Below are 26,225 nucleotides of genomic sequence, written 5' to 3'. Positions count from 1 at the left end.
CAGGGCTCCTACTCTGACTTTTCTTCACTAAACTAAGTCTCCAGGCTGAAGATTTAAGTCTGGGGTGATGAGGAACTGGAATATCAACCTCTCTGAATCCTCTCTGAGTATAATGAACAGCAGTCCGCCTATTTACAAGGCATAGGCTGAAATCATGTCTCCACAAGAAAGTCAAGGACAGGTTGATACTCAGTGAAGTATCCTGATCTAATTTTATATATTTGATATATAAGATAATGACAACATCATTGTAGAATCGGGTTCTTTTTTTTGTCCTACTAAAAGTCATGCAAGTGAAAACTAAGCACGATCGGCTCTAGCCCTAGACACACAAACAAAATGTGTCTATAATCAGAATGGAAAAGGCTGGACCAGGGAGTTGACCCCGCGGCTTAGTTTCTGCACAAACAACCATTTCTCCTGGAGGTCACTCCTGGCTGCGTGAGAACTCCTCAGCCCCGGCTGCTGGTCGCTCATGGAGGAGTGCTCCGATAGATGTGCCTGTTCTGAGAGGCAGTTTGAGCCCTCCTGAAAGTGGTGCGTGGGGTCTGCTTCCTGAGAACTGACTTCTGGAATGACACACTTGAGGTGGCAGCCTCAAAAATGTGACTGTTGGGATCAGCGCACAAGTTGATAGTCTCAGAACCTCTCCATGGTAGCAAAAGGCTTTATCAGTAGAAAATCACATCCCGATTCTGACAAATTCACTTTTTACTTTAGTGAACACTGACTGACATCCTGGCTTTACGAAGCACCAAGATGGCAGATCTTATCGTGATTTCTTTCAGAAGAGTCACCAGAAGTGCTTCACCTGGAATTTCTGGTTTCAGGCAGCCCTGAAATCAGCTTTTGCCAAAGCAAAGAGCCCTGAGCTTCATTTGGAGAATCAGGGCACTGCCAGTCATTGTGGATCATTCAGGCTCCATATATGATGGTCTTAACAGTATCTCCATTATGTGATGCTCAGTGTGGCTGAATTTGACACTAAATGGTTTCTTAGATTCTAGGAGAACCTCCTGGGCAGAGAAATATGAGCATGGAGATTTTTTTCTGCAAAGCTTTTTCTGGACATGACCCTCTTATAGACATACTAGTGTTAATTCAGTTTCTGTGTGATGCTTTTAACCGGTCCTAGAAATATGGCCAAATGTCTTAGAAAATCTACTTCTTTCTGCCCTGATGCCTACGGTTAGCTGTCTGAAGGCCCAAATGTCCCAGCCAATATGCAGAGCTCCACTTTGTCATGACCTCACCCAGAGGCCAATGATGCAGTGACACTAGCCCACAAAAGCCTCTCTCTTCATCCCCTGTGACATAAAACCTTACTCTCAATGACTGGGTGGAAAAAGATGAATTTTCCCTGAAAGCTCTCCTCAAATTTTTGGTTGCTGCTGAGAAGCCTGGCAGTACTTCACCCTGTCTCTCCTCGGAAAGCCCAGCTTCTGAATGCAGACCTTTCAGCTGAGGAATGGGCAAAGCTTCTTGTGCTCTGAGCAGAGTAGGGACCTCTGGTACCAGATCTAGACGTCCTTTTTTGAAAAAGTGAAGATGCAAAGGAGAAATGCTCAACTAATGGCAGCCCTGAGACCCAGAGTCCTCTACTTCCCAAGACAGAGCCAAGCCCACTAGGAGGAAGTACACACCCCAGCTCTGACAGAGAAGAACCATATAGGCAAGCAATGGTCTTTGTAGGTGGGCTGTCAGTCAGGTTACCACACATACCAAGAGAGGGGTGGACTAGGCGACCTTCTAAAATCCCTTCTCTGCCTGAGGTCTTGTGCTCCTAAAAGGCCCAGTTTTTGAGGAACAGCACTCTCCACTGACCACCAACTTGGTAAGTCTGCTTTCTTCTTCGTGCTGTACCTCACCTATGAAGGCTCACTGTGCTGCACAACAACTCAGGGCGAGTTTCTTGTTGGCCACAGCCCCTGCCATCAGCCCCGACAGTAGCCACGCCAGTACTGACTTCCTCTTGTCTGACCTTCTGGCCTGATTTCCCTCACTTCACTAACAGTGCAAAGCCAACTTGCCCTGAAGAAACTAAAATTTATGCAAGGCCTAGGATACCATCATGAAGGTATCCTTTCTTGCTGGTGGGCCTCGGGGATATTTCTGTAGTAAGGACATGATGTTTGAAGAATCAGCCTTGGGTTTAAACCCCAGCTCTGTCATTTACTTTGCTGAGTGACTTTGGTCATACTGCTCTGTTATTTTTATTTATTTATTTATTTATTTATTTATATATTTTTTGAGTTGGAGTCTCACTCTGTCGCTCAGACCGGAGTGCAGTGGCCACTCCCGGCCACTGTAGCCTCGACCTACTGGGCTCCAGCGATCCTTCCGCCTCAACCTTCCAAGTAGCTGGAACTACAGGCGTACGCTACCACGCCTGGCTAATTTTTTTTTTGTGTGTGATTTATTGTAGAGATGAGGTCTCATCAAGTTGCCCAGGCGAGTCTTGAACTCACGGGCTTAGGAAATTCACTCACCTCGGCCTCCCAAAGTGCTGGGATTACAGGCTGAGCCACCGAGCCCGGCCATGCTCTGTTATTTTTAAACTCCAGGTCCTGCTTCTCTGAAAAGCATTATTAACAAATGCTTTATAAGGTTGCTGTGAGGATTAAATAAGCATTTGATACATGGTGATTTTAAAGTACACACCATATACATGAAGTCTATTCTATCTTGCTTGTACCTCTTGCTTGTTTATCCTGGTGAAATGAGGTTAAAAAGTTCATCAAGGAAGGCTTTTAAATGAAAGGGAAGACTGAGGGTCATAAAGGAGGAAGGGCAGCTCCATTCCTGTGCTTCTGGAGCAGTGATTCCCACATTTGAATAAAGTATGGCTCTCTTTTAAAAGAGACACTGGTTTGAGAAAAACTTCCCCAGAAGACAGAGAGGGCTGGTGGCCACAGACCACCTGCCTTTTGGGTTGTTAGGCTTGGATATTATCAGCATCCTTCTGACTGTCCCTGCCCAGCCCTGGGCCCTGAATCTCAAGGCTGAGTCCTCACCTCATTTCCATCCATTCTGTAGGGGACACTCAGCCTTCACTTTGGTGGCATCTTATGTCCTAAAGAACAGAGGAGCTTGGATTCCACTGAGACCTCAGGAGGGAAATATCCAGGGAAGTATTTGCTTAAACTTGGAACTCACAGGAAAAAGAAAAGAAAAGAAAGAAAGAAAACAAAAAAACATCCTGGATCAGATTTCCTTTGCTCAAGGATCTTGTCCTGGAATCCAAACAGCCCCTCAGCCTCAGAACCGGCCCCGCTGCGTGGAGTATAATGGAGGCACTGTTTAAGATATTATATGTGCAAAGGAGGAAAAAAGACCTGTGAGAAAAATGTTTGAAAGAAATGGATGATTTTTAACTATTAAAAGTGTGGAATATTAAGTGGCACGTACACAGGGCAGAACCTTACCATAGCCGCACGAGGCTCCTAGCTGAGCCTGGGTCTTTCTTTGACTTTGTTTCTCCCACAGGCTCTGTGTCAAAGTTACACAGATGTCTAAATGACCTATTTATTTTGATAAGACCTTAAAATGGGATTTTTGGGCCAGTCTTATGTGGAAAGGCAATTCATACTGACTAGATTAATTGGATGTTTGCCAAAACTCCCCCACATCGGGCCATGTAGATGCAACTAAATTGCATACTTCTTGGGTCAAATCTGCCTCTGGTTTAAGAGGATTCCAGGTAGGAAAAAGAAAACATAACAGTTCACTTACGTAACAGGCTTGAGGATAAATGAGAGGCAATCTCTGCTCAACTCCCTTCTGCCCTGCCAAGCCCTGATCTGACCCTCTAATGTTGAAACGTTCACAGTGAGGTTGGCCTCCCTCTCCTTGGCCATAGGCAATACAATCTGTGTCTACTTAACATGGCAGGTTTTGTATCCTCTACAGGTCAAGGCTCACTGGTGAGTTGTCTCATGCTTGTTGCCCTTGTCTTTCTTAGCCTTCTAGCGTAGTTCTTCAAGCACTTACAAGAAGAGACCCCAGCCAGGCTCGGTGGCTCAGCCTGTAATCTCGTGCTTTGGGAGGCTGAGGTGATTGGATCGTCTGAGCCCGCGGGTTCGAGACCCACCTGGGCAACTTGGCGAGACCTCATCTCTACAATTCATTAAAAAAAAAAATTAGCCAGGCGTGGTAGCGCTCCCCTGTAGTTCCAGCTACTTGGAAGGCTGAGGCAGAAGGATCGCCAGGAGCCAGCAGGTTTAGGCTGCAGTGGCCAGGAGCGTGCCACTGCACTCCAGTCTGGGCAACAGAGTGAGACTCCAACTCAAGAAAAAAAAAGAGAGACCCTAAAAAACACGGAATTTATTTTTAAAAATTATTTATTCTTACATGTTTAAGCTTCAGTCATCTTCAAAGTACTCTCCATTTGCTGAAATACACCTATCGAGATGCTTTTTCTACTGCTCAAAACAGGTTTTGAACTCATCAATTTGGATGTCTTTTAGTGCCTCTGCCATTTTTTTTGTTTCACCTCTTCCACATCAGCAAAACATTTCCCTTTGAGGACTTTTTTCATCCAGGGAACAACAACAAAAAATGTCACTTGGGGTGAGATCAGGTGATCTTTGATCCTGATGACCTGATCTGAGCTGGGAGGGTGGGGCAACGGGGTCATCTGTTTTTGGCAAAAAAATTGCTGAAAACTCAGCACGGTGTGGGCAGGTGTTTTGTCATGGTGGGAGAACCAGTCACCTGTTTGCCACAACTGGAGACATTTCCTTCGTAAACCATGACACAACCTTCCCAAAACTTCCAGATAAAAACTTTGGTTGACCATTTGATCCAGAAGAACAAATTCCGAGTATATTATAAGTGGCCAGCCCTCCAAAAGATGATTCTGGTTTTTTTGTGGGTTCCCTTTTATCTTCTCTGCTAGGTGATCTTCTTTTGGAAGAGAGAGACAGTATCTTAATCACTTCTGCTTCTCTCAAGAACTCATTCTTGCCCCCCACCAATACCAACTTATTGAATTTAATTGATACCTTATATCCCACCACACATTTATTTACTGAAACGATTTTTTTTGAATGTCTGCTATTGTTCCAGACACTCTTATATGCTGAAAATACAATGATGGCTTGACAGACATTCATCCTCTGTGAAGCTTACATTCAAAACAAACAGCCAACTATACTATTAGAAGGTGATGAATGCTGCGGAGAACAGAAAACCAGGGGAGGAGAGTAAGCAGGGCTGGGGTGGGAGGGCCTCCCTGGAAATATATAATTTGAACAAAGACTTGATCTATCAACATTATGAAAATAGAGCTCTACTTAGTTCCATCATTTTCTTTTGAAAAGTGACTGAATCACCCTACATTGATCTTGAAGCTCTTCTGAAAAGTCAATTCCTTTTTATTAGCCTTTTATCTAGTGAGAGTTGCTCTATGTTGGAGGATAGAAAATTTAGCTAAAAAACTTGACATATCTCTTTAATGTTTGGGTGAGGGATAGTGGAAGGTGAGATTAACCCAGTCTTTTAAAGAGTCAACCACTTTTTGCATATTTAGAATGAAGGCACATTCTAATGAGAGACCTATGGTCTCAGGCTCACACTAAATTAGAATTTCCATTCAAAACAAGATACTTAAAATCCCTACACCTCCCATGATTTGCCTTTTGACCTCTGTCTGAAGTGGTCATCAGGGAAAGACAAGTCTCCAGAGTCAGTATGAGAGAGGTGGCCAGGTGAGTTCATCCTGAAGGGACACCCCTTGTGGCCTGGTAGGTGAATACATAAGGTTTCTGTCCCTGACCTCTGCATCCACACATCAGATGGAGCACGGTAGTTCAGAGAAAAAGAACCATCAATTCCTGGTAAGTGGAATGTGGTCTCACTTATTGTATCATAGAATCAGAGGCTCCTTCTCAGACTGTAAGGGACCTCAGACATTATCTAAACCAGACATGTAAATTAGCACAGGCCTGAAGGCCCAGAGCCTGAGAGAAAGCATATGTGGCCTGTAAGAATTTTAATAGAAATTGAAAATATGACTCATACACAAAAACTGCCTTCCTCTAAACTCCTTTAGGATATTGGGCAGGACTGATCATTATTTTGCAGGCAGGCCAAAGACTTCTTAAACTCAAAGGTTTTTCAAAATTATACCAATAACTATTTTCATCTTTTTGGATTGGTAGTATATAAACCTTATCAAGTATACGACTATTTGTGGTATTCTTAAGGGCTCTTAAAGATCTTCATGGGAAGGGATTTCATAATTTCTCATTTCAAACATGGAAATGGCTCATTGAAAAAGAAAGAACTCTGGATTGGGGGTTAGAACTCCTTGGTTTGCCTCCCATCTCTGCCAGTTATGAGGTGTGTGAACTTAGGCAAGTGACTTCGCCTCTCTAAACTTCAGCTAATCTATCTGTATAAGGTAGATACTTGGTGGGGAATGATTATTACTAAATTTAAGAGTTAGAAAAGCAAACAATGTGTTTATCTTCAAGGAGCTCTTTTGAGAATAAATGAGATTGCACACGTAAAAACACTTTCTATACTCAAAAGTGTCCTACAGAATTATAGCTGTTATTTTTTTTCCAGAGTTTAACTCATGAGAGATAAGAAGTTAATCTTTCTTGTGCCAACCAAAGCGAATTTCTTTTAATTCTGTGCAGCAGAAGGACTGAATAAATATTCAATTAAACTGACAATGACTAGATTTTCCTTCACCAGTGAATCTATCAACTGTTAATGGTATTTACAGGGCTGGAAGAAAGGAGATGGAACAAAACTCACAATTAAAGACTATAAGGTAATCTGTAATTAGGTCCATAAATAGCTTGTGAATGTGGTGGAGTTCAGAGGAGAGACTGTAGTCTTTACGAGTCAGAAAACAATATTTTGAGGAGGGCAAGTCTTGACTAGGACTTTGAAGAGTGTGTTGGATTTTGACAGATAAAGTAACTGTCCCACTTGATTTTTATTATTTTTCTCTCTAGAATATGCCAGTCACGAGAATTCGAGTTTCATGAAAGAGGTATGTTGAACTACTTGATCCTCATGTGTGAGGGTTTATAGGTCCCTGAGATCAGAGAGAAAAGCCCACTCATGTCCTGGTTAGCATTTATAGCCTCAGCATTTCCCCCTCAAAGACTTTCTCTTCTTCTACAAGGATATGTCATGAGAAATAAAATCTGTATTATCTTAGGTAGGCGTTTCTCTGAAGAGCAAAACTTGCTACATCTATAAAAAGAGCTTAGGAAAGGATATCATATTAAAGTAATAAATGATGCTTCCTATAACTTGGCTTTTTACTAGAAGAAGTCCAGAATCCACAGACCCCCATCTGGCATAGGAGAAGCTTTCCTTTCTCCCTCTCTCTCCCTCTCCAGATAAAATGACAGACAGGAAAATAATTTGGTTTATGAGTATGGGACTAAACAAGATTCTTTGAAATATTTACCAACTACCACTGCCCACTAAACAACCTCCATGTAGGATAATTTCTAAATCAGTGTATTCGGCTGAACAAATACATTTGGAATATTCTGTGTTGAGGTGGCCACCAGAAGGTTATCTGGAGCACTGTGAACCTGCCCTTTTCTTTCCAAAGTATTTTTGGGACTCCACTCCTCAAAACAACCAACAGGCCACTTTTAGTTTCTATTATAAACCGAGGCTACGTGGCAATAGCAATGAAGCCCCATCAGCCAAGGTCAATTTCACTTTGAGTCGTAGTTCTGTTATCTAGAGTGGGATGAATGTCCTAAGTCAAAGTGAAACTTGGAAGAGATGGCAGGCTTAAAATAATAATTACCCAGAATCTAGAGATAAACTAGAAATTCAAAACCCTCACAATACACTTATTCAATGTGAACTGCGACTGAAAGCTACAGTGGAGCTCTACCCTCTGAGTACTCACTGTCAAGGTCAGGAGGCCACTCCCTGGCAGTGCAGGGAGTGCAGTTGTTGGGCTGAGTCCAATTGGAAGGGTGCTCTGGAGGCCCTCAATATCTTTCCCATAGCCTTGCATATTTTCCCATCCCTCATTCGAGATTCACTTAAAGTCATTTTCCTTTATTAAAATACAGTAGGGTTCATGCATTCTTTGTCACCATCATTAATGTTGCGCAGCAAATGGGTGCCTACCAGGGTCTTTATTTCTCTAGAGTACATCTAGCATAAAGACCAAAGACAGCTCAAGGAGGACAGGAAGGCCAAAATGGGATCTTATGAGCAGCCAGGAACAGTAAAAGGGGCCCAGTGCCTGATGGTGCAGGAATGAGAAGAGGTGAGCTCTGTAGTTGGCAGGAAGGAAGGCAATGCAGAACAGGGAAATGCATTTCTTTTCCATTAAGTATTGGAATAAAGCACTGGCTCCCAAGGGTGGGGTGGTGTGGGTGGGTGGGAGGCATTTCAGAAGTAATGGGAAGAGCTTATTCTAAGAACACAAGGGTGCAGCTCTAAACTTCTTGCCTGTTCCTTCACCTCCCAAGAACACAGGTGAATTCTCAGAGGAGAATGTGGTGGAGTGGGTTGACTTGAGCATCCTGGCAAGTGTTTCTAAGATGCTTCCCAGGTGAATCTGACATCCTTTCTCCTCCTTGAGAATCATGGGTCTATGAAGCTTACAGGAGCAGAGGAATTCTTTCCTGTAATTTCAGGGAAATCTAATGACTTGATTTATTGAGCTTAAATCATCTTCTGCCTTCATTTTAAAAATGAACTTTATTAAAATCCTTATTGATAGTGTTATTCAATATAATATTTCCTTTTCTAGATCGCTTATGTTTTTCTTTTTTTGAGTTGGAGTCTCATTCTGTCGCCTAGACTAGAGTGCAGTGGCCGCTCCTGGCCACCACAGCCACGACCTGCTGGGCTCCAGTGATCCTTCCGCCTCAGCCTTCCAAGTAGCTGGAACTACAAGCGCGCGCTACCATGCCCGGCTAATTTTTTGATTTATTGTAGAGATGAGGTCTCGCTGCCCAGGTGGGTCTCGAACCCGCGGGCTCAGGCAATCTACTCACCTCAGCCTCCCAAAGGCGCAGGATTACAGGCTGAGCCACCGAACCCGGCTTCTTATGTTTTTCTTTATCCTCTTAAATATAGTACAGTATTAAACACAAAAGAATATGTTTACAAAGCATAACAATGGATAAAAAATCTGTGAAATCACTTAATGAATATGCTTCTTGAAATGCAAATATGACTGAGTACATTAAGTCAGGCTCCTGTTTTTTGGACCCTAGTGGGAATCAATTGATTTAATCATGTCATCTTAACAACTAGACAACATCAGCTACCTGGAAGAAATGGGCCTTGATGAGGGTGGTGGATGGTGTAGGAAAAGATCATTTTGGAACCCCTGTCACTGCCTGGTTGGGGACAGGGCTGCAGGAACAGCTTCTGTCTTGCCTCATGCTATCTTTGTGCATCAGGTGTAGCTAATTTGTAAAATGGGATTAACAATTGTGCCAATTTAGCAAAGTTTTATGAAAGGTAAGTTGAAGTGAATAGGAAAGTTCTTAGCACATAATAGGTGCTTAATAAATGTTAGCTGTTATTATAGGGGGCCTGTTAAGAATAGTTAGGAAAAGAAAGTTGAAATGAGCAGAAGACATACTTTCCCTGTAATAGCACCCTTCCTTGGCTTGGTTATGTGCTCAGCCTCTTTCTGCCTGAGCACAGGCCTGAAGGGCCTTTAAGGGGAGTTTGGGCTGACAAAAGTAGCCTGTGACAGTTGGGCCAAGAGGGTGAAGTGGAGCTATCATCCTGTGATGGAAATCTGCTCTTCGCGAGCTCCTTCTTCCTTGTTCACAGGTGGAACTGACCATAGCTTCAGAAGAATCACCCTGGGTTTCTACAAAATGGAAATTTAGGGCAAGGTGGAGGGAAAAGGCAGTACCATGCCAACAGCTGCAGTGGACGAAGCCAAAATATCAGTCTTGCAGTTAGAAACATCATGAAGGGTTAGATTTACACTAAACTCCTGGGGCATAGTTGAAGGCACTTGGCCTATTATTTTCATCCATCCATTCAATGGTCCCTACTTCCAAGATGCTTCAAGTCTTGCAAGATAAAAGATGGGTGTACTAGCATCTGTTGAAGGTTAAATTGGTAAAACAGTGGGTATGGCAAAGCACTGTGGGGAAGAGGGAACAAGGCTGTATGAGACAATGTCATCTGACCTGACCGCAAAGAATGAGTGTGGTTCCTAGAATATGGATTTGGGTGGGGTGGGGTTGAGACAGGGGAGGAAAGGTATATCAAGTAAAGGAATAATGGGAAGACATTCCAGATTGTGCTTGAAGACAGACTAGACAGGAATCAATTTATATCTGAAAAACAGATCTTCTGGTTAGAACTTCACAGCCAATGCTGCATTACTAGGCAAAGCTGTCACACTTCTGAGATTCAAGGTTCACCAGACAGTTCTGGAACTTGCCTCTTGTGACCCTGCAGAGCTGAATCTGGATGGCCTTCAAACCCAAATACACTGGAAGGGTAGGCAGTCATCTCACAGTCCCTCATGAAATAGTGGAAAAGTCAACTGGATTTGAGTAATTGAAAGAGACCCCAGCTTGGCCCCAAGCATGGCAGTATCTCCTGGGAGCCCTAGTTGTGCCTGTGTCCTGCACAACCTCTGGTGACTCTCTGTGGACATATGTGTACATCTAAGTTCCCTACACAGGGGGATGTATGGTGGTGCATCTCTTTAAAATAATCAATCAACACAGAAACTGAAGAGAATGATCAATGGAAGATATTTTTGTTTGTGTACATTTCAAATAAATAAAAAGTAGGTACATAACACCCAAACAAAATTACTACTCTGATGGAATAGACCTGCCTCTAATAATGTAGTGGTCCCACACTTGCAGTCTTTTGCCTCATTATCCTGGAACAAATTTACACTTGTCTTAGGAAACAGGCTAACTGTTTCCAATAATTTAGAGAAAGTGTGTCCTAGTCACTGTGTAACCCACACGTGTGCAATAGCAGTGCATACAGCACACCCACAGAAAGAAATAACAGTTCTTTTACTCAGAGAAAGGAAGGATAATGGTTACTTAGAAAGTGTCCCAGACAAGCTGTCAAATTGAATTCAGAGAGCTGGAGTCTGACTCCGGGACAGGGCTGGCTGGCTAAATTCCCTCAGGATTGGGGTTTCCTGCCTGCTACAGCTTAGAGACAACGGTTCTTTGTTTCCAGTGCTCATGCTCGCACTCAGTCTCTCTCTCTCTCTCTCCTTTTCTCTCTCATTCTCTCTTTTTCTGTGTCTTGCTCTCTTTCTTAATCTTTTTTTGGTGAAAAAAAAACCAAACCATACAACTCTCCAAAGGTCAGATAGAAAGCAGACAGAACATTAACTCTGGAATTTCAAAGGAAAACAATTTTAAAAAATAAAATGGAGTAAGCAAGCTACTGTCTATCCTATAATCATAAATCTTGCCTTTGGACCACAGAAACAGTGTACACACACTCACACATACATCTCCAGCAATCACCTCTGCTTTTGCTAAAAATGGATTAGGGGTATTTCATCATAAAGGAAAAACATATAATGACAAAGTTCTTAACAGGCTCTCTTGTGAGGCCTCAATATCCTCCAATTTTAAGTGCATGTTAGTTGACACAGACGGAGCCTGTGGAGCCACACAACCTGCTACATAGAGATGTTATTTACTCCCTAAAAATAACAGGAGATTACCTCACAGTATTACAGGCCTTTTCCTTTGGGTACACATGTTCCAGACCAAACCCCCCATACGCTATGCACCACAAGGCGACACACACATGGCTCATGTCCGCACTGAGTACTAGGCTCACCCAACCGCCCACACAGGCACACACAGGCTGCTGCCAAATGCCCATCCTTCCAAAGTGCTGGACCCCAAAACACATCACCTCCACTAGCCACATGACCCATATGGTGCATGGTATAAGGAACAAAGATTCTGTACTCATGTACATGTTTTCTCATCAAAACAAAACATCTTGAGGCATCTTTTGAGTTATAAACAATTCCAAAGATATATAAATGAGAGAGAGAGAGAAAAGTCAAATAACCCCAGAGGCCTCATCACCATGCCTTAGCAATTATGAACTCACAGTCACTCTTACTTCAACTTTCCTCCCACCTGCTCTGCCCTCCCTGGCCCTGATGATTTGGAAGCCAATGCCCAGCTCTTGGCTCCTTTGCTGAGCTCCCTATCTCACAATGAAATATCTAACTGTACTTGGTCTTCCAGTTTTGAGGTTGCCACCATGAGAACCCTGCCCAAGGCTTTCTTCCTTACATCTATGTCACACACTGAGGCCTTGATTATTCCCACAGGGGCTCACCTGGGTTCCCTTTTCCAAAACCCAACCTGAAAGCTCACACAGCTGTTCCCATACCACGGTCCCCACACATATACTCTGACAAACACACTGGCTTCTTTGGTGTCTCCCTCCTTGCCTTTGGTTCAGAATCTACTTCTAGCTCTACCAGGCTGCAGATTGCTACAGGGCTCCATCTCTCACTATGACCTCTACAATTAAATTATAAAGGACACCCCACAGAGGATGTGAATGGAAAGATGTGATGTATTTGGGTTACCCATACTCCAATGCACAGTATTAATTACTTCCTTAACTGCCCAGCTTTCTGTTTGACTAGAGCCATATTGAGGGAAGGTGCTAGGCTGTGTGCACTTATTTCTAGGGTCCTTCCTGATGTTCTATATAGAGCAAGGTTCTTCATACATGCAGGAATGAATGAATGACTAGGGTGTAGAAGGGCATGCATGAGTCACAGAAATTCTATTCCTAACTAGGGCACCGGATATCTACACTAACTGCCAATATATAAATATATGTATATATTTGCCCTCACTTCCTTTGTGACCTTGGCTGGGTCCACACCTTCTCTGACCTTGGATCTCTTCTGTCCTATAAAGAGCTCAGAGTAGATGTTCGGCTTTAGCATTTAATGGTTTTTCATCTCTTCATTACCTTCAGAGAACTTCTTGTTTGTTGAATTTGATTACATGCGGTTTTATATTATTCCTTAATGTTTCATAGATGTGTCTCTTTAATGAGTTAAGGAACTTGGCTATCTCATTTATGGTATCGTATCCTTCATAATCCTAGGTACAGTGCTCGCATCTGGTAAACCTTCAAAAATATTGTAATCATTTTGCAATAACCATGTTAATTACTATTATAATTTTTACTATAATAAATGATAAATTATAATAAATTATAATGATAATTTGCTATCGCTATAACATTTACTGAGCACTGATTGATGTGCCAGACATTGTGGTGATTTTTGAGGATTATATCCTCCCTGAAGGGGCACTCCAAGCACCCTCATTTTATATATGAGGAAAATGAAGCAGAAAAATGTCAGTGCCTTGTTCAGGTCACAGTCTGAGTCCAGAGACTGAGTTCTTAATCAATATACTGTAATGCTGAAATATGAGATCAATGCCTGTATTCGGTAAATGAGAGTATTAGTTAAAGAATGTTTAAGGTGTCAGATGCTTGAATCAAGATGTTGAGATAATGGTGCAAGCAACAGCCTGGAGAAAGGAAAGAACACTTCAATGACTCAAATTTGAGTCCTGCTCTGTCCCAAGACCTCGGGTGACTTCTAATAAATGCTGTAATATCTCTGTGCCTTCTTTTCATGCTCTTCAGAAGGGGGATAATAATAATGCCAGCCTTGTCATCTCATGGTGATGACTTGGGAGGGGGGAGGCAAATGGATGTGAAAATGCTTGGCAAACAATAACGGGATGGGAAAAAAGGTTGTGCACAGCCCCTGCCACCCTGAGATCTCCTTGAGAGAAGCGGGGCTCTCATCAGGCATTTCATTCTAAAAGACAGGGAAAGGTAGCTTCTTTTTCTTTGCATACTTAGCGTGTAGGCAAACAGACTTTTTATCCATTAGCCAAGGCAACTGCCGGAGCCGCCCATTCCGCACGCAGCCGATCTGCTCGCAAGAGGGGCTGTGGTTTTCGGTTTCCGCATTCAGCAGCAGGTCCTGAAAGGCTCCCAGGCAGGGACTAGAAGCTCAGCGCTCCACGGGCCCTTGGCGGACTGATGAGTTCCAGGAGTTAATAAACAAGGAACTCAATATTCTCTGTCTTTTGAAGAGTCAGAGGTATTTAAACAGATTCGGCATGAGGAACTAAGGAAATGAGGGCTTAGGCATGCAGAGCAGCTCTGAGGAGGAGATTCGCTGATTCCTGATTCCTGCCGCTGCTGGTCTAGCTGAGGGCTCTGTGAAGGCCCCAGGGCAGGGTTTGCCCAGAAAAACAAAGTGAAGCTCTGACCTGCGACCAGGGCGGACACACTCACATCTGCAGCCCAGGAGGATGGGAGAAAGAGATATGGAGTCGGTAGCCCTGGCTCCAGGATTCATATATACTTGAAAGGCCACTTAACTTCTAGAACCCCAAGGTCCTGCTTGTAAAATCAAGTTACCAACACAATATCCACTTTTTAGAGAACCAAATGAGGACATGCAGGAAAAGAATTTCTGAGATGCAAGAGTGCCGTACTAATGTAAAGTTGTCAAAAATCAATAATATCATAATTCAATAAAATTAATCATCAATGACAATGCTGAAAAAACTAATCCTGATCAGATGGTCCCTTCACTTACCCAGACCTTTATGAATAAACAATTAGCTCCTGCTTTTCCTTTTCTACGATGATTTGGGGCCAGGCAAAGACAAGATCAGCTGCCCAACAAATCTCCAAAGAAACCTGGAGTAACTCTGAGCTGGGTCTCATATCTCTCTCTCTAGTTTGTTTCTGCACAATAAAGCAAGGCTTCTCAAGCTTGGCTGCAGCTTGGCTTATATGAGTAAGCTGGTGGGCTTAAAAAAAATCTCCAGGAGTCATCCCTGTAGATTCTGAATTAATGATCATTTTTGGTGCATGGGCATCAGTATTTTTTTATTTTAATTTCTGCATTTAAGAAATTTAATAAAATATATATAACAAAATTTACCATTTTAGTCATTTTAAGTGTAGAGTTTGGTGGTATTGAGTACATTTACATAGCTGTGCAGCCATCACCACCACCTCCAGAAATTTTTCATCTCTCCAAACTGAAATTCTATACTCATTAAATAATAAGTACTTATTTCCACTCCCAACCTCCCCTCCCCCCAACTCCAGTAACTACTATTCTACTTTCTGGTTCTATAAATTTGGGGTTAAAATTTTTTTTGGAGTTCAGCGGCACAATTACAGCTCACCGCAGCCTCAACTTCCTGGGTTCAGGTGATTCTTCTGCCTCAGCATCCCAAGTAGCTGGAATGATAGGCACATGCCACCATGGCTGGCAATTTTTTTTTTTTTTGTAAAGACAAGATCTCGCTATTTTTCCTGGCCTGGTCTTGAGCTTCTGGGCTCAGGCAATCCTTCTGCCTCAGCCTCCCAAAATACTGGGATGTGAACCACTGTGCCCAGCCTGGCTCTATAAATTTATCTACTTAGTTACCTCATATGAGTGGAGCCATATAATATTTATCCTAGGATGTCAGTATTTTAAAAAGTTCTCCAGGTGATCATCTGTGCAGTTGGAAATAGGGGCTGGTGCCAAGAAGAGGATGTGCATGGGTTCATCTTTGAAAAAAGAGCATAGTTTAGAGATGGAGATGGAGCTGATAGTGGGAAAACTGCAGGGACAGAGAGAAATGATGCAAAAAATGAACATCTCTGCCACATTACATTTAGGCTAGGCATTGCTTTTATGAAAAGGCAGCTGGAAGGGCAAAGTTGTATCACTCAGGAAGACCACCTGAAGCAAGTGATGTTCAACCCTCTCACCTGGGTTTGAGTCCTTGCTCTGCCATTGAGTAGCTGTGTGCCCGTCAGTGAGTCACTTAATATTACCAAACTTCACTTTCTTTGTCTGCAAAATGTAATAATAATATCTGCCTCAAAGACCCATTGAAAGGCTCAGAAGCAAAGCATGTGAAGGTGTCTATATATTCCAAAAATGTTTTATAGATGGCCATTGTGGCTGCTATTATAAATGGATTACAATAGCTTCTGTCCTAATTTATTTTTTCAAATGCATTAGCCTTGATAAGTAAAGGTAGAGAGAGCACAAGCCCTCTAACTGGGTCCAATTCACATTCACAGCATATTGAATTCAAAGGGGCTTAAAGATCGTTATAAATTAATTCTTAAAATCTAGTCTTATTTCCTGGGCACAAATAGCCCTTAAAGATTGCAGCCATTTTCTAGAGACAATCTGGAAGGGTGATTATGCCATTTTAAAGCAAAAAACCATTCTAATTTGATAAGTGCCTTGCAGACCTGTTAATAGACAACATCTTCTCAACTTTGTTCCTTTGTGCTTGATGCCAGCACCTGTCCTTTGGGGAATGCATGTGCGTGTATGTGAGCACACGTGCATGCGTGTGCGCGCACACACACACATACACACACACACACACACAGAGAGAGAGAGAGAGAGAGAGAGAGAGAGAGAGAGAGAGAGAGAGAGAGAGCGCACTCTGGTGCTCTTGATGAACTCTGGATTTGTTTGGGGCTGTATGTGTGTCTTATTCAAAGAAGATGGAGCCAAGGTTGCAGGATGTTTTCTAATAGCTAATAGATAGCTATTAGAGTGAGCAGGAGAGGGGGGAAAGTGAGGAGGGGGGAGAACCCAGTTAGCTTTGTCTTGCTAATGTACTTTGTTTTGTGGCTTGATGGGTGGTTCAGACAGATTCAGACCACCTCAGTAGGGGGAGGCGCAGGGGAGCAGGACAGCTCAAGTGGAGGGTTTTACTGGGGACAAAAGATGCACCTGCAAAGCAGACTTAATCATCTCTAGAGGCCAGGGCGGATGTTGGGAGATAAATGCTCAGCACCACCTGAATGAGGATCCTGCGGCGTGCGTTTGCCTGGATACTACAGTTAATTCTTTTCAGAAGAGGGGTTGCTACCCTGCACGAGCGCGCAGCTCCAGCAATAAGCCTGAATAAGCTGGCAGCGTTACATATGCAGTCCCCAAGCACAAAGGGCCCGGGGAAGGAAGCACAGGTAGAGGATAGGGCTGAGCACTGCTCAGAGGAGGGGGCTGGTTAGCAGCACGTTTCAACTTGGATAAACTGGTTTCTAAACTAAAACCTGTATTTTAAGTTCAATATCATAAAATCTTTCATTGGCTTTGTCCCAGAGCCTCATTGGCCAATTCTGATGTTGTTAGTAGTCCACAGGCTGGAGAGTTGCAAGAGCTTGAAAGGAATCTAGCCCAGCAGTTCGGAGGTTTAGTGTCCTTCCCTTCCCTTGGGTCCCTTCCTTCCCCTGCCTCCCCTCTTCTTCCGTCCTTTCTTCTCTCCTTTCCTTCCTCATTTCCTCCTGTCCCTCCCTCCCTTCCTTCATTCCTTCCTTCCTCCAGTCAGTCCTTTCTTTTCTTTATCTTTTCCCTCCTTTCAAGAAATGGATCCCTATGTGCAAATGAAATAAGACTCAGCATGCTAAACAAATCAAAGCACAGTGGCTTCTGGATGAGGGCTGAACCCTCATGCTATGGCTCCCGTTCATCTCCTAGAAGCCAAGAGCTCCAGAGTTAGGGCCTGACTCTCACTGAGTTCAGCCCTTTCATTTGACAGGAAATGATGTGATTTCCCCAAAGTAAGCCAAAGATGCCCTGACCTTCAATCTAATGTATTTGTCACTAAAATATATTTTCTCTCGTAGACATTTGCAACATGATGTTATAATAGGTCATTAAGTAAAATGAGGCTCAGACTGCAGAATGAATCCATATAACTTCATCGCAAAACTCAATAAATCTGATTTGGAAAGGAAAAACAGTAGTAGAAACAGGACTGGCTCAGGTGGTGTGGGAGAGAAGAAAGCAATGAAAAAAACAAAGGTTTAAAAGCAGATTCTTCCACGAAAAGATCTGGTCATTATCAAATTATAACTTGTTAACAGGAAACACAAAGTCCAAGGTGATCAAAAGTATAACCTTGGGTAAGAGACCTGGTTAATGTCTTTGGGTCTCTATTTTCTCCATGTCTCTTTGGATTTTGAAGCAAATGGTCTATTCCCTTTGAAGAGCCTTATATTTCCCTGAAACATTATATGCAACTGATACTGGAAATTTCTGCCTTCATTCTATATTATGGAAAGGAACAAATGCGGAAGTAGAGTGAGCCAAGGAGGAGGGAGTGCCTGACACACTCCTGTCACTCTTCATGTTCCTACTCAAAAGTCCCCTCCTCCATGAAATTTGTCTTTTGATGTGGGAAGATTTGTTCACTCCTTTGCTGGTTCCTAATAATTATTTGTTCACATCTTTTTCCCTTTAAACCAGGGACATGAATCATTCACTTGTTTAAATGCCTAAAATCTAACACAGTATCTGCACCAATCCTCAAGGTGATCTTTCATGAGTAAAGGTGCTGAGAAATGCGATTGTGATGTTTGCTAAAATCCTCATTGGTAAAAATCATTTGCTGAGAAGCTTTTCTTTCTCTCGACCAAACCCCACACTCCATTAGGATTTTGAACCAAACCAAACCAGCCCAAATCCTCAAACCATTTGAAAAGCAAATTGACATTGCTAAAATTTGTTAGAAAAAAACCTTAAAAGAGGGACATGCTAGAATTTTTGAAATCTTCATTTCATTATCTTCAGCAGAGAAAACCCCCTTCTAAGAAGCTTTGAAAGGAAGTGGCATCCGTTTCATTCTAAAAGCAACACATTTTCTTTCATGGAATAACAACTTCAAGCTATACCTTTATGATGTTATTACAAGATGCTTTAAAATCGTGTTTATTGTCATTTTGCAACTAGTAGAACAAGTAGAAAAAAGCTTTGACGTCTTGTCTTGTAGAAAAAGCTGAGTGGAACATGAAAGCTGGCAACAGATCTGGCATTTTCTGCACCAATCTTAACAGCATGGGACTGTGCTATGTCTGGTATTGAAGACAATTTTAAGTGCACAGGAGAACAGACTTACCTTCTTTGACACTCAGTCGTGAGGATTGGTCTGTGTGGGAGGTTGTATTATAGGCCAGCAGTGAACCTGAAAGGCAAAGCAAAAACAAGTTATAGCCAAAACATTCTTCTCAGATTAAGCATAGGAGATGGCATGAGAAGTGGGTAGCAGCGGAGGGGAAGACATGGGGAGAGGGGAAGAGGAACTGAGAACTCCTGGAGGGAAAGGGCGAGCTAATATAATTCATTTGCTTGGAGACAATCATATAGCACTGCCCCATGGAGTTAGAGACAGAGCAAGTTGGAACAGAATGTGCCTTGGGGAAACAAAGGCCACGCCCCCACCCTCCACAGCCCCAGCAGCCATTTTTATCATTCTGAAGTGCCTGGATCTGCACTCTGTCGAGGTAGGAACACAGCACAGAGAATCAGTCAACCGACATCTGTTCTAGTTCTGTTACAAACTCACTGTGTGACTGTGGGTGAGTGACTTGATGTATCTAGATAATGATTTTTTTCTTGAACTGGAACAGAGGTTGGCAAACTTCTATCAAGACCAGATCGTAAATATTTTAGGCTTTATAAGCTAACTACAGTCTTGGTCACACGTTCTTTTTTGTTTTTTGTTTTGTCAATGGGCCGGTTCTGGCCAAGATTTGGCCTGCCGCCTGTAGTCTGCTGTGCACTGCGGGAGAACCCAACATACCATTTCTTCCTGCTATGATATCCTGCAAGATTATGTACATTCGAGTCCTTTTACGGGTAGGGATGAGGTGTAAGGTACTTGTTATTGTTGCGAGGAGTACTGGAGTTGGGAAGGAGGGGCGGTGGTGGTACTCCAATGGGAGATTTTGCTTCCTTTTGCCTGTCTAAGAGAACACACTAAACACTGGGAATCATCCATTGAATTTTCTGTCATCCCTGAGTACTGATATATGATCTATTATTATTATACTTTTTTGAGTTGAGAACTTACTGTGTTGCCCAAGCTGGAGTGCAGTGGCATGATCACAACAATCATGGCTCTTGGCAGCCTTGAGCTTCTGGGTTCAGGTGATTCTTCCACCTCAGCATCTCTAGTAGCTGGAACTGTAGGTGTGTGCCACCACACCTGGCTAATTTTTCTGATTTTTTTTTTCTGACGAGGTTTTGCTATGCTGCCCAGGCTGGTCTTGAACTTCTGGATTCAAGCAATTTGCCCGCCTTGTCCTGCCAATGTGCTGAGAATTCAGGCACCCAGCCTGATACACAGTCTTTTATAATGAAACTTCATTGTGTAACTTTCTGTGCTGGGCGCTAGTCTAGGCATTTTGAAGGGATGATAATTTTGTTATTGATGTGTATAAAATACATTTTTCTTTCCTTCCTAAAAGTAGCTTTGCTCCTTTGTTTAAAGTGAACTCAAGAGTTCTATCTTATAAGATTTAGGCACTTTTATGATTCTCTGTGATAGTCTCCTGGGGAAATTTTAAAGAGCCATCAAAACTAGGATCTGCTTTTACAAAAGACACCCTAAGTTTGACACATGTGTTTGAAGCTGAGAACATTTTTCTAAACAACTTTTTTTCCTGCTCCCTAAGGCCAACCACACTGACTTGGGTGCCAGGACTGGGGATGGGCTGTCAGGCACTCCTATTTTTAATCTCCAGTCATGGAAGGGATGCAAGAGTGAAGTAGCTGCCTCATCCAGCTGTGGGTGTTTGGTTATATGCCTCAGAGAAAATGTGTGTGTGTGTGTGTGTGTGTGTGCAACCAGGCCAGACGACGAAGAGTCACATTTATAAGACTCCTCTAACTGCCCAGAGCATGACTTTACTTGTAGCTCTGAAGCAGTTCCAAATGAAACAAGGACAGGGTCGGGGCAACTTGAGACTTCTATATGCTGAAATGTGGCTAGGTGGATGCCATTTTAGAAATGAGATGGTCACATGAGTGTAATATCCAAGAATCAATTATATCTGGTTATCCATTTTCAAAAATATTAATGCCAAAGTGAGGGTGGGACAAGTTCATTTTAATGTCCGTGCATGGAATAATGATGTTTCAGGCCAAGTATATGACATCGGTCCCGCAAGATTATAATACTGTATTTTTACTGTACCTTTTTATGTTTAGAGACAAAAGTACTTTCCATTGTGTTACAATTGCCTACAGTATTCAATACAGTGACATGCGGTATAGGTTTGTGTCCTAGGAACAACAGGCTGTACCATATCGCCTAGGTGTGTAGTAGGTTATGCCATCTGTGTTTGCTTAAGTGCATTCTATGATGTTCTCACAAAGAGGAACTATCCCCTGTGTTAAGCATTGCATAACTGTATGTTATCATGCAAATGAGAGTTTAAAATTAAGCCTGCCTCTTATTACTGGCTAGCTTTGTGGCCTCCATCAACTTACCTCATCTCTGAGACACAGGTTCCTCATTTGTAAAATGGGCTAATAATAATAATACCTAACTAATATGGCTGTTGTGAGGATTAAATGAAATAATGCATGTAAAGTGCTCAAAACAGACCCTGCCTCATAATAAGTGGCCAATAAATGCTAGCTATTATCATTACTATTTTTATATCCATTTTTCCATAGATACTACAATTTCACACAAAAAAACCTCTTTATAAAGGAGTTTGCTGAGCATTTGTTCTGTCCTCTGGAATTAAAGTTATGAATGGGTTCTGCTGCAATAAGAAATAATCCTGTGTGACTGGAGGGAAGTAAAGAAATGGAACCAAACGTACCAAGGGAATACCAAAAAATCCCAGAAGTAATACCAAGAATGTTTGCCTCTCTGTCCCTGACATTCTCTCCCTCAGGCAAAACCTTGCTGCTGGAGCAAATCAAGAAAAATGATGGTCTCAGAGGAGCAAACTGCCTGAGTCATTAGTGCAGATTTAGCCCAGAGCACGAAGCTTAGATAAACCACATTTATTAAATTTCCCCCCTGGTGAAAGTTCGTCTTTGGACACATGTGAATTTCACAGGAAACTCCCAGAAAGCCAAGAGAAAGGGTCATTTGACCTCTCCAAAACTTGCATGAAAAGCATATTTTATGGCAACCTAGGAAAAGGATTTTGCCCTGAAGACTGTTCTTGGTTCGAGTTTCACTCCTAGAAGGAGAGGAATAGGGGCTGGCTCAGGGCATCTGGCCTCTGTCTATCTCAAGGGGCCCATATTCCCTTCTCTTCTCTGATTATTATTTAACCCGTTTCTCAGGCTCTAGAGAGCAGCATAGCACAGTCTTGTCTTAACCTGTTCTGAGGCAGGAAGAGCCTCCTTGGAGCTTGGCCTCTTGCTCTGTGGTTAGCTTTCTCCTGCCTTGATGCTCTTTCTGGGCAGATCCTGTGTGGGTCTAATGTGCCACTGGGCTCCTGTCTTTCCTGACACCAGTTCATCACAGTGTAGAAGCTACGATGGGAAGGAGGGAAGCCAACACACTTGGAAGATGCACAGTGTGCCAGATACTTTCTATCTATTCTCTCTCTTAGTCTTTGCAGCAGCTATGCAAGGTCACTCACATGTTATTCCACTTCTACAGATGAGACGATTCAGTGAAGTCATGTCATTTGTTCACGTTCACAGAGCCAGAGTACAGGAGGCAGGGTCCTCATCCTGGTCTATCCACAAAACCTGTCCTTAGTCCAGCAAACCCTGCAGGCTTCTGACTAAATCAAACAAAACTGACCCATGGGACTGGAAGGCGGGATTGGTTAGCTTTGGGGAAGAAGGAGTGGTGGTATGGAGAGAGGGCACGGTGACTTCTATTCTACCCCTTGACCTGGGGGGTACTCATATGAATGAGTGAGTTCACTTTATGATAACTCCTTGGGTTGTGCTCTTAGGGTGTTTGCATTTCTCTGTATGTTATGCTTCCATTAAAACCATTGTTTACTTGGCTGTTGACCTGTTTATGTAGATATGTGTGTGTATATGCATATGCATATGTGCAAATCTATGTATTGGGGGCACTTTTTGCTCCAAAAAGCATGAAGTGGCTGCTGCTGAGAATGGAATGGCCTTCCCAAAGTGAAAGCAGAAGGAAAAACTAATTTTCCAGAGTCCATCTGTCGCTGGAGACGGTGTCTGGGATCTGAAAGGAGATGGGAATGAGCAGTGTGAGGCTTTGCAGGTGTGGGCTGAAGCCCCAACAATTGGGCTTTCTCCGGTTCCACATTCCCTCAGCTTAACCTGCTTTTCATCTGGACACCTGGAGCAGGGGAGCCAAGGGTCCCAGCGCCAAAGTCTTTGTCTTTGCCACGCTGTGACCATAGAATTCACCAGTGCCCCCTCACAGCCTGCCTTTTGAATCCGGGTCTCCCTTTTCTCTGCTGAGCTGCCATCAATAGCTCTGGCTGAGTGTGTTTATGTGGGAGGGCGAATAAGGCTGTGGACTCTCTAAACAACAAGGCTGGCTGACTCCTGAGGCCAGGGAAGTTTGGCCTTTTGTTTCGCTGGCATCTTGTTCTCCTTTACTGGTCAAACCCCAGCCTGGAAGGGATAATGCTTCTCCAACTTAATTGCCCAACCCCATCACCTTTGCCCGACCATCTGAGGTTGCAGGTGGAAGGACCACAAAAACCCCAAACGTGTTTTCCATTAAGTTTACATTAAAAATGGGAATCAAGATAGAGCCTTTTCTGTGGTCACCCTGTCACACAATGTATTTCCTTCTCTTAAGCAACCACTGTTTGGAAATGCAGTTTCTTAGTTTTTTTCCCCAGGTCAGACTCAGAAACATATAAACCCAACTCTCGTTTGTAAAATGCAAAAAGACTTCCCTCCTACCCCTGGCAACCCCCATCCAGGGTCTTCTGGGCTCCCTGAGATCCCCAAACTCCCCCCAGTGACCCTGAGCCTGAACTGCCCATCGGGGACAGGCAACCCTCATTTCCTTTGAGGTCTGTCCCAGTCTTGGCTTGTGGGCCCCATCTTGTTTCCCGCAGCTGACAGTCTGTAAATACTGCTTCTGCCGAGCAGGGTGTGTCTGGCAGAGATACTGATGGGGCCACCAGTCAGGCCCAGAGTAGGACAGGGTTAGTGTGGTGATAGGTTTGGCTTAATCGGCCTCATTCCAGGAGGCCGCAGGAGAATTTTCGGAAAGCATTTATCTCTTGGTACAAATAAAAACAGAAAATGCTGTGAGGGAAGTGGCCTGGTCCTCCACATGGAAGCCTAGGGGCGTGAGGCAAACTCCGTCGAGAGGGGAGATGAGTGTTGCTTGCTGCTGTCTCTGGATTCAGGTATCCAGGACCAGGGAAGCATGAGGCTGGGGCCAGTCTGCAGGCTTGGACTTAAGAGGCCTGAGTCTTAGATACCGGGTGCTGTCCACTGACTGGACACCTCTGAACCGATTTCTTGTTTTGTGTTTGCTTTTTGTGTGTTGGGCTCACTGCAACCTTAGTCTCCTGGGCTCAGGTGATCCTTCCGCCTCAGCATCCTGAGTAGCTGGGACTACAGGCGCACACCACCATGCCTAGCTAATTTTTTTATTTGAGTCAATTTTTGAAGCCTTCCTGGTCTCAGTTGTTTTGGCTTTAAGATGGGGGTTATAAATGGTTGTCCACAAGGGGGCGTTCTTTTAATGTGGGCTCTTCAAACAACAAGGTTAGCTGACTCCTGAGGCCAGGGAAGTCTGGCCTTTTGTTTTGCTGGCATTTATGTAACATGGACACCTGGGCAGATGCTGGCCCAAGCTCTGGTGTTCCCCAGGAGACTTCAGAATGACCTCAAGGACTGTGGGCACCCTAGCCAGACCCTGACCACACAGTCCACCTTGCATTTCAAGTGTGGGTTATGTTACACAGTCGCTCTGTCTGGCACAGCCAGAATGCCCAGGTAGTAAGAACAAACATGTCCAGGCAAGCGGGATAAGTCCCAGCATACCAGGCCACCAGACAAGGCATATAGGGACTTGGGACATTGCAATCCCCTCTCTACCGAGGAAAATACATTTTCTTAAAAATTTTAAATTTAGCAAAGGATAACTCCTCTCTCGGAATAAATAGCTAAGCTCCTTTTGGGAAAGTGTAAATTCGATACCAGAGCTTCTTATCCTACACGGTTTGCCTTTTTCTAGATTTTCTCTGAAGTCCAGAAAGATTAGATTGGATAAATGCCACCAATTTGGACTCTTCTGACTTATAGCCACCCACAGGTGCAGGTCCCCATTCTCCTCTACTGACTTTCCTTCACCCTACAATACTTCCTCCATCCGTGTTGAGGAGCTCAGCTATCTGCCATCTGCCTCTCACCAAAGTGGAAATGTTTGAGCCCCACCCTCTCCAACAAAAGGACGAGATGACCAAGTATAAGGAATTAGCACCTCTTCCTCTTGCCTGGACTCAGCCGCCTCAAGTTCTTTCCCCAAGTCCTGGCCTCCCTCCTAAGCACAAAACATTCACTGGAAGTCAGTCTGGAAAAACAATAAATTGTTTGAAGGCTTCAAAAGCATTTAAAGTGCTGATCTGCACTAGAGAGTTCCCAGCAATTCGGAGAGCAGAGACAGTCACTGTCACATGGCTTCCTGCCGGCGCTCCAACATAGTAGTCAGCCACCAACCAACAGCGGAGGGTCCCTGAGGCTGGTGCCCATAGCAGACACCAATTAAAAAGAAGCATGACTCTTAAAGCATTTTGCCTGACGGTGGATCACTTTAAGTCTAGGTTTCTTAAAAGGATACTACAATACTATGTAGGGACCAATTTTTTGTTTTCAATTTAATACAATGATTTTAATTTTTGCTTTTGCAGGCAGACATGGTTTTTCTATTGATGCACAGACCACTTTATAGCGAGCTGTTTTCACTCAACAGTGCATTATAAGCACGTCTCATGTTGCTTCCCAATAATCATTTTAATGACAGACCAACTGTTTATCTTGTGAAGGTGCTACTGTTATCCACGCACCCTCCTGATTTGGGAAACTATCCAGCATTTTCAGAGGCCTGGTGTCATCTCTTATCGTGCTTGAGTCCACATCTTTTCAACTCTGGAAATATGTCCCACTAATAAGCCCCTTTCTGGAAACTGCATATTTCTATTGCTTTGGGAGCCATCTTCCAACTGTAAATATTCTTAGAAAAAAAGCAATCCAGCTGGGCTCGGTGGCTCAGCCTGTAATCCCACGCTTTGGGAGGCTGAGGTGAGTGGATTGCCTGAGCCCGTGGGTTCGAGACCCACCTGGGCAACTTGGCGAGACCTCATCTCTACAATAAATTAAAAAATTAGCTGGGGGCGGTAGCTCGCGCCTGTAGTTCCAGCTACTTGGAAGGCTGAGGTGGAAGGATCACCGGAGC

General features: G+C 43.4%; 1 protein-coding gene across 2 annotated transcripts in view; it reads right to left on the bottom strand.

Moving 5' to 3' along the window:
* FLI1 (Fli-1 proto-oncogene, ETS transcription factor) overlaps positions 1 to 26,225 on the bottom strand; it is a 121,404-nt gene that overhangs the window by 10,989 nt on the left and 84,190 nt on the right. For both annotated transcript variants that reach the window (XM_008074219.2, XM_008074220.2), the window contains one exon: positions 18,957 to 19,022. In XM_008074219.2, the coding sequence (XP_008072410.1) occupies positions 18,957 to 19,022 (66 nt within the window). The remainder of the gene's footprint in view (positions 1 to 18,956; positions 19,023 to 26,225) is intronic.

This window comes from Carlito syrichta, unplaced genomic scaffold (assembly GCF_000164805.1).
Source record: "Carlito syrichta isolate Samal-C Ts95f unplaced genomic scaffold, Tarsius_syrichta-2.0.1 Scaffold316376, whole genome shotgun sequence".
NCBI classification, from domain to species: Eukaryota; Metazoa; Chordata; class Mammalia; order Primates; family Tarsiidae; genus Carlito; species Carlito syrichta.
Note: the sequence above shows the minus strand (reverse complement) of the source record. Positions and strands in the feature narration are given on the sequence as shown.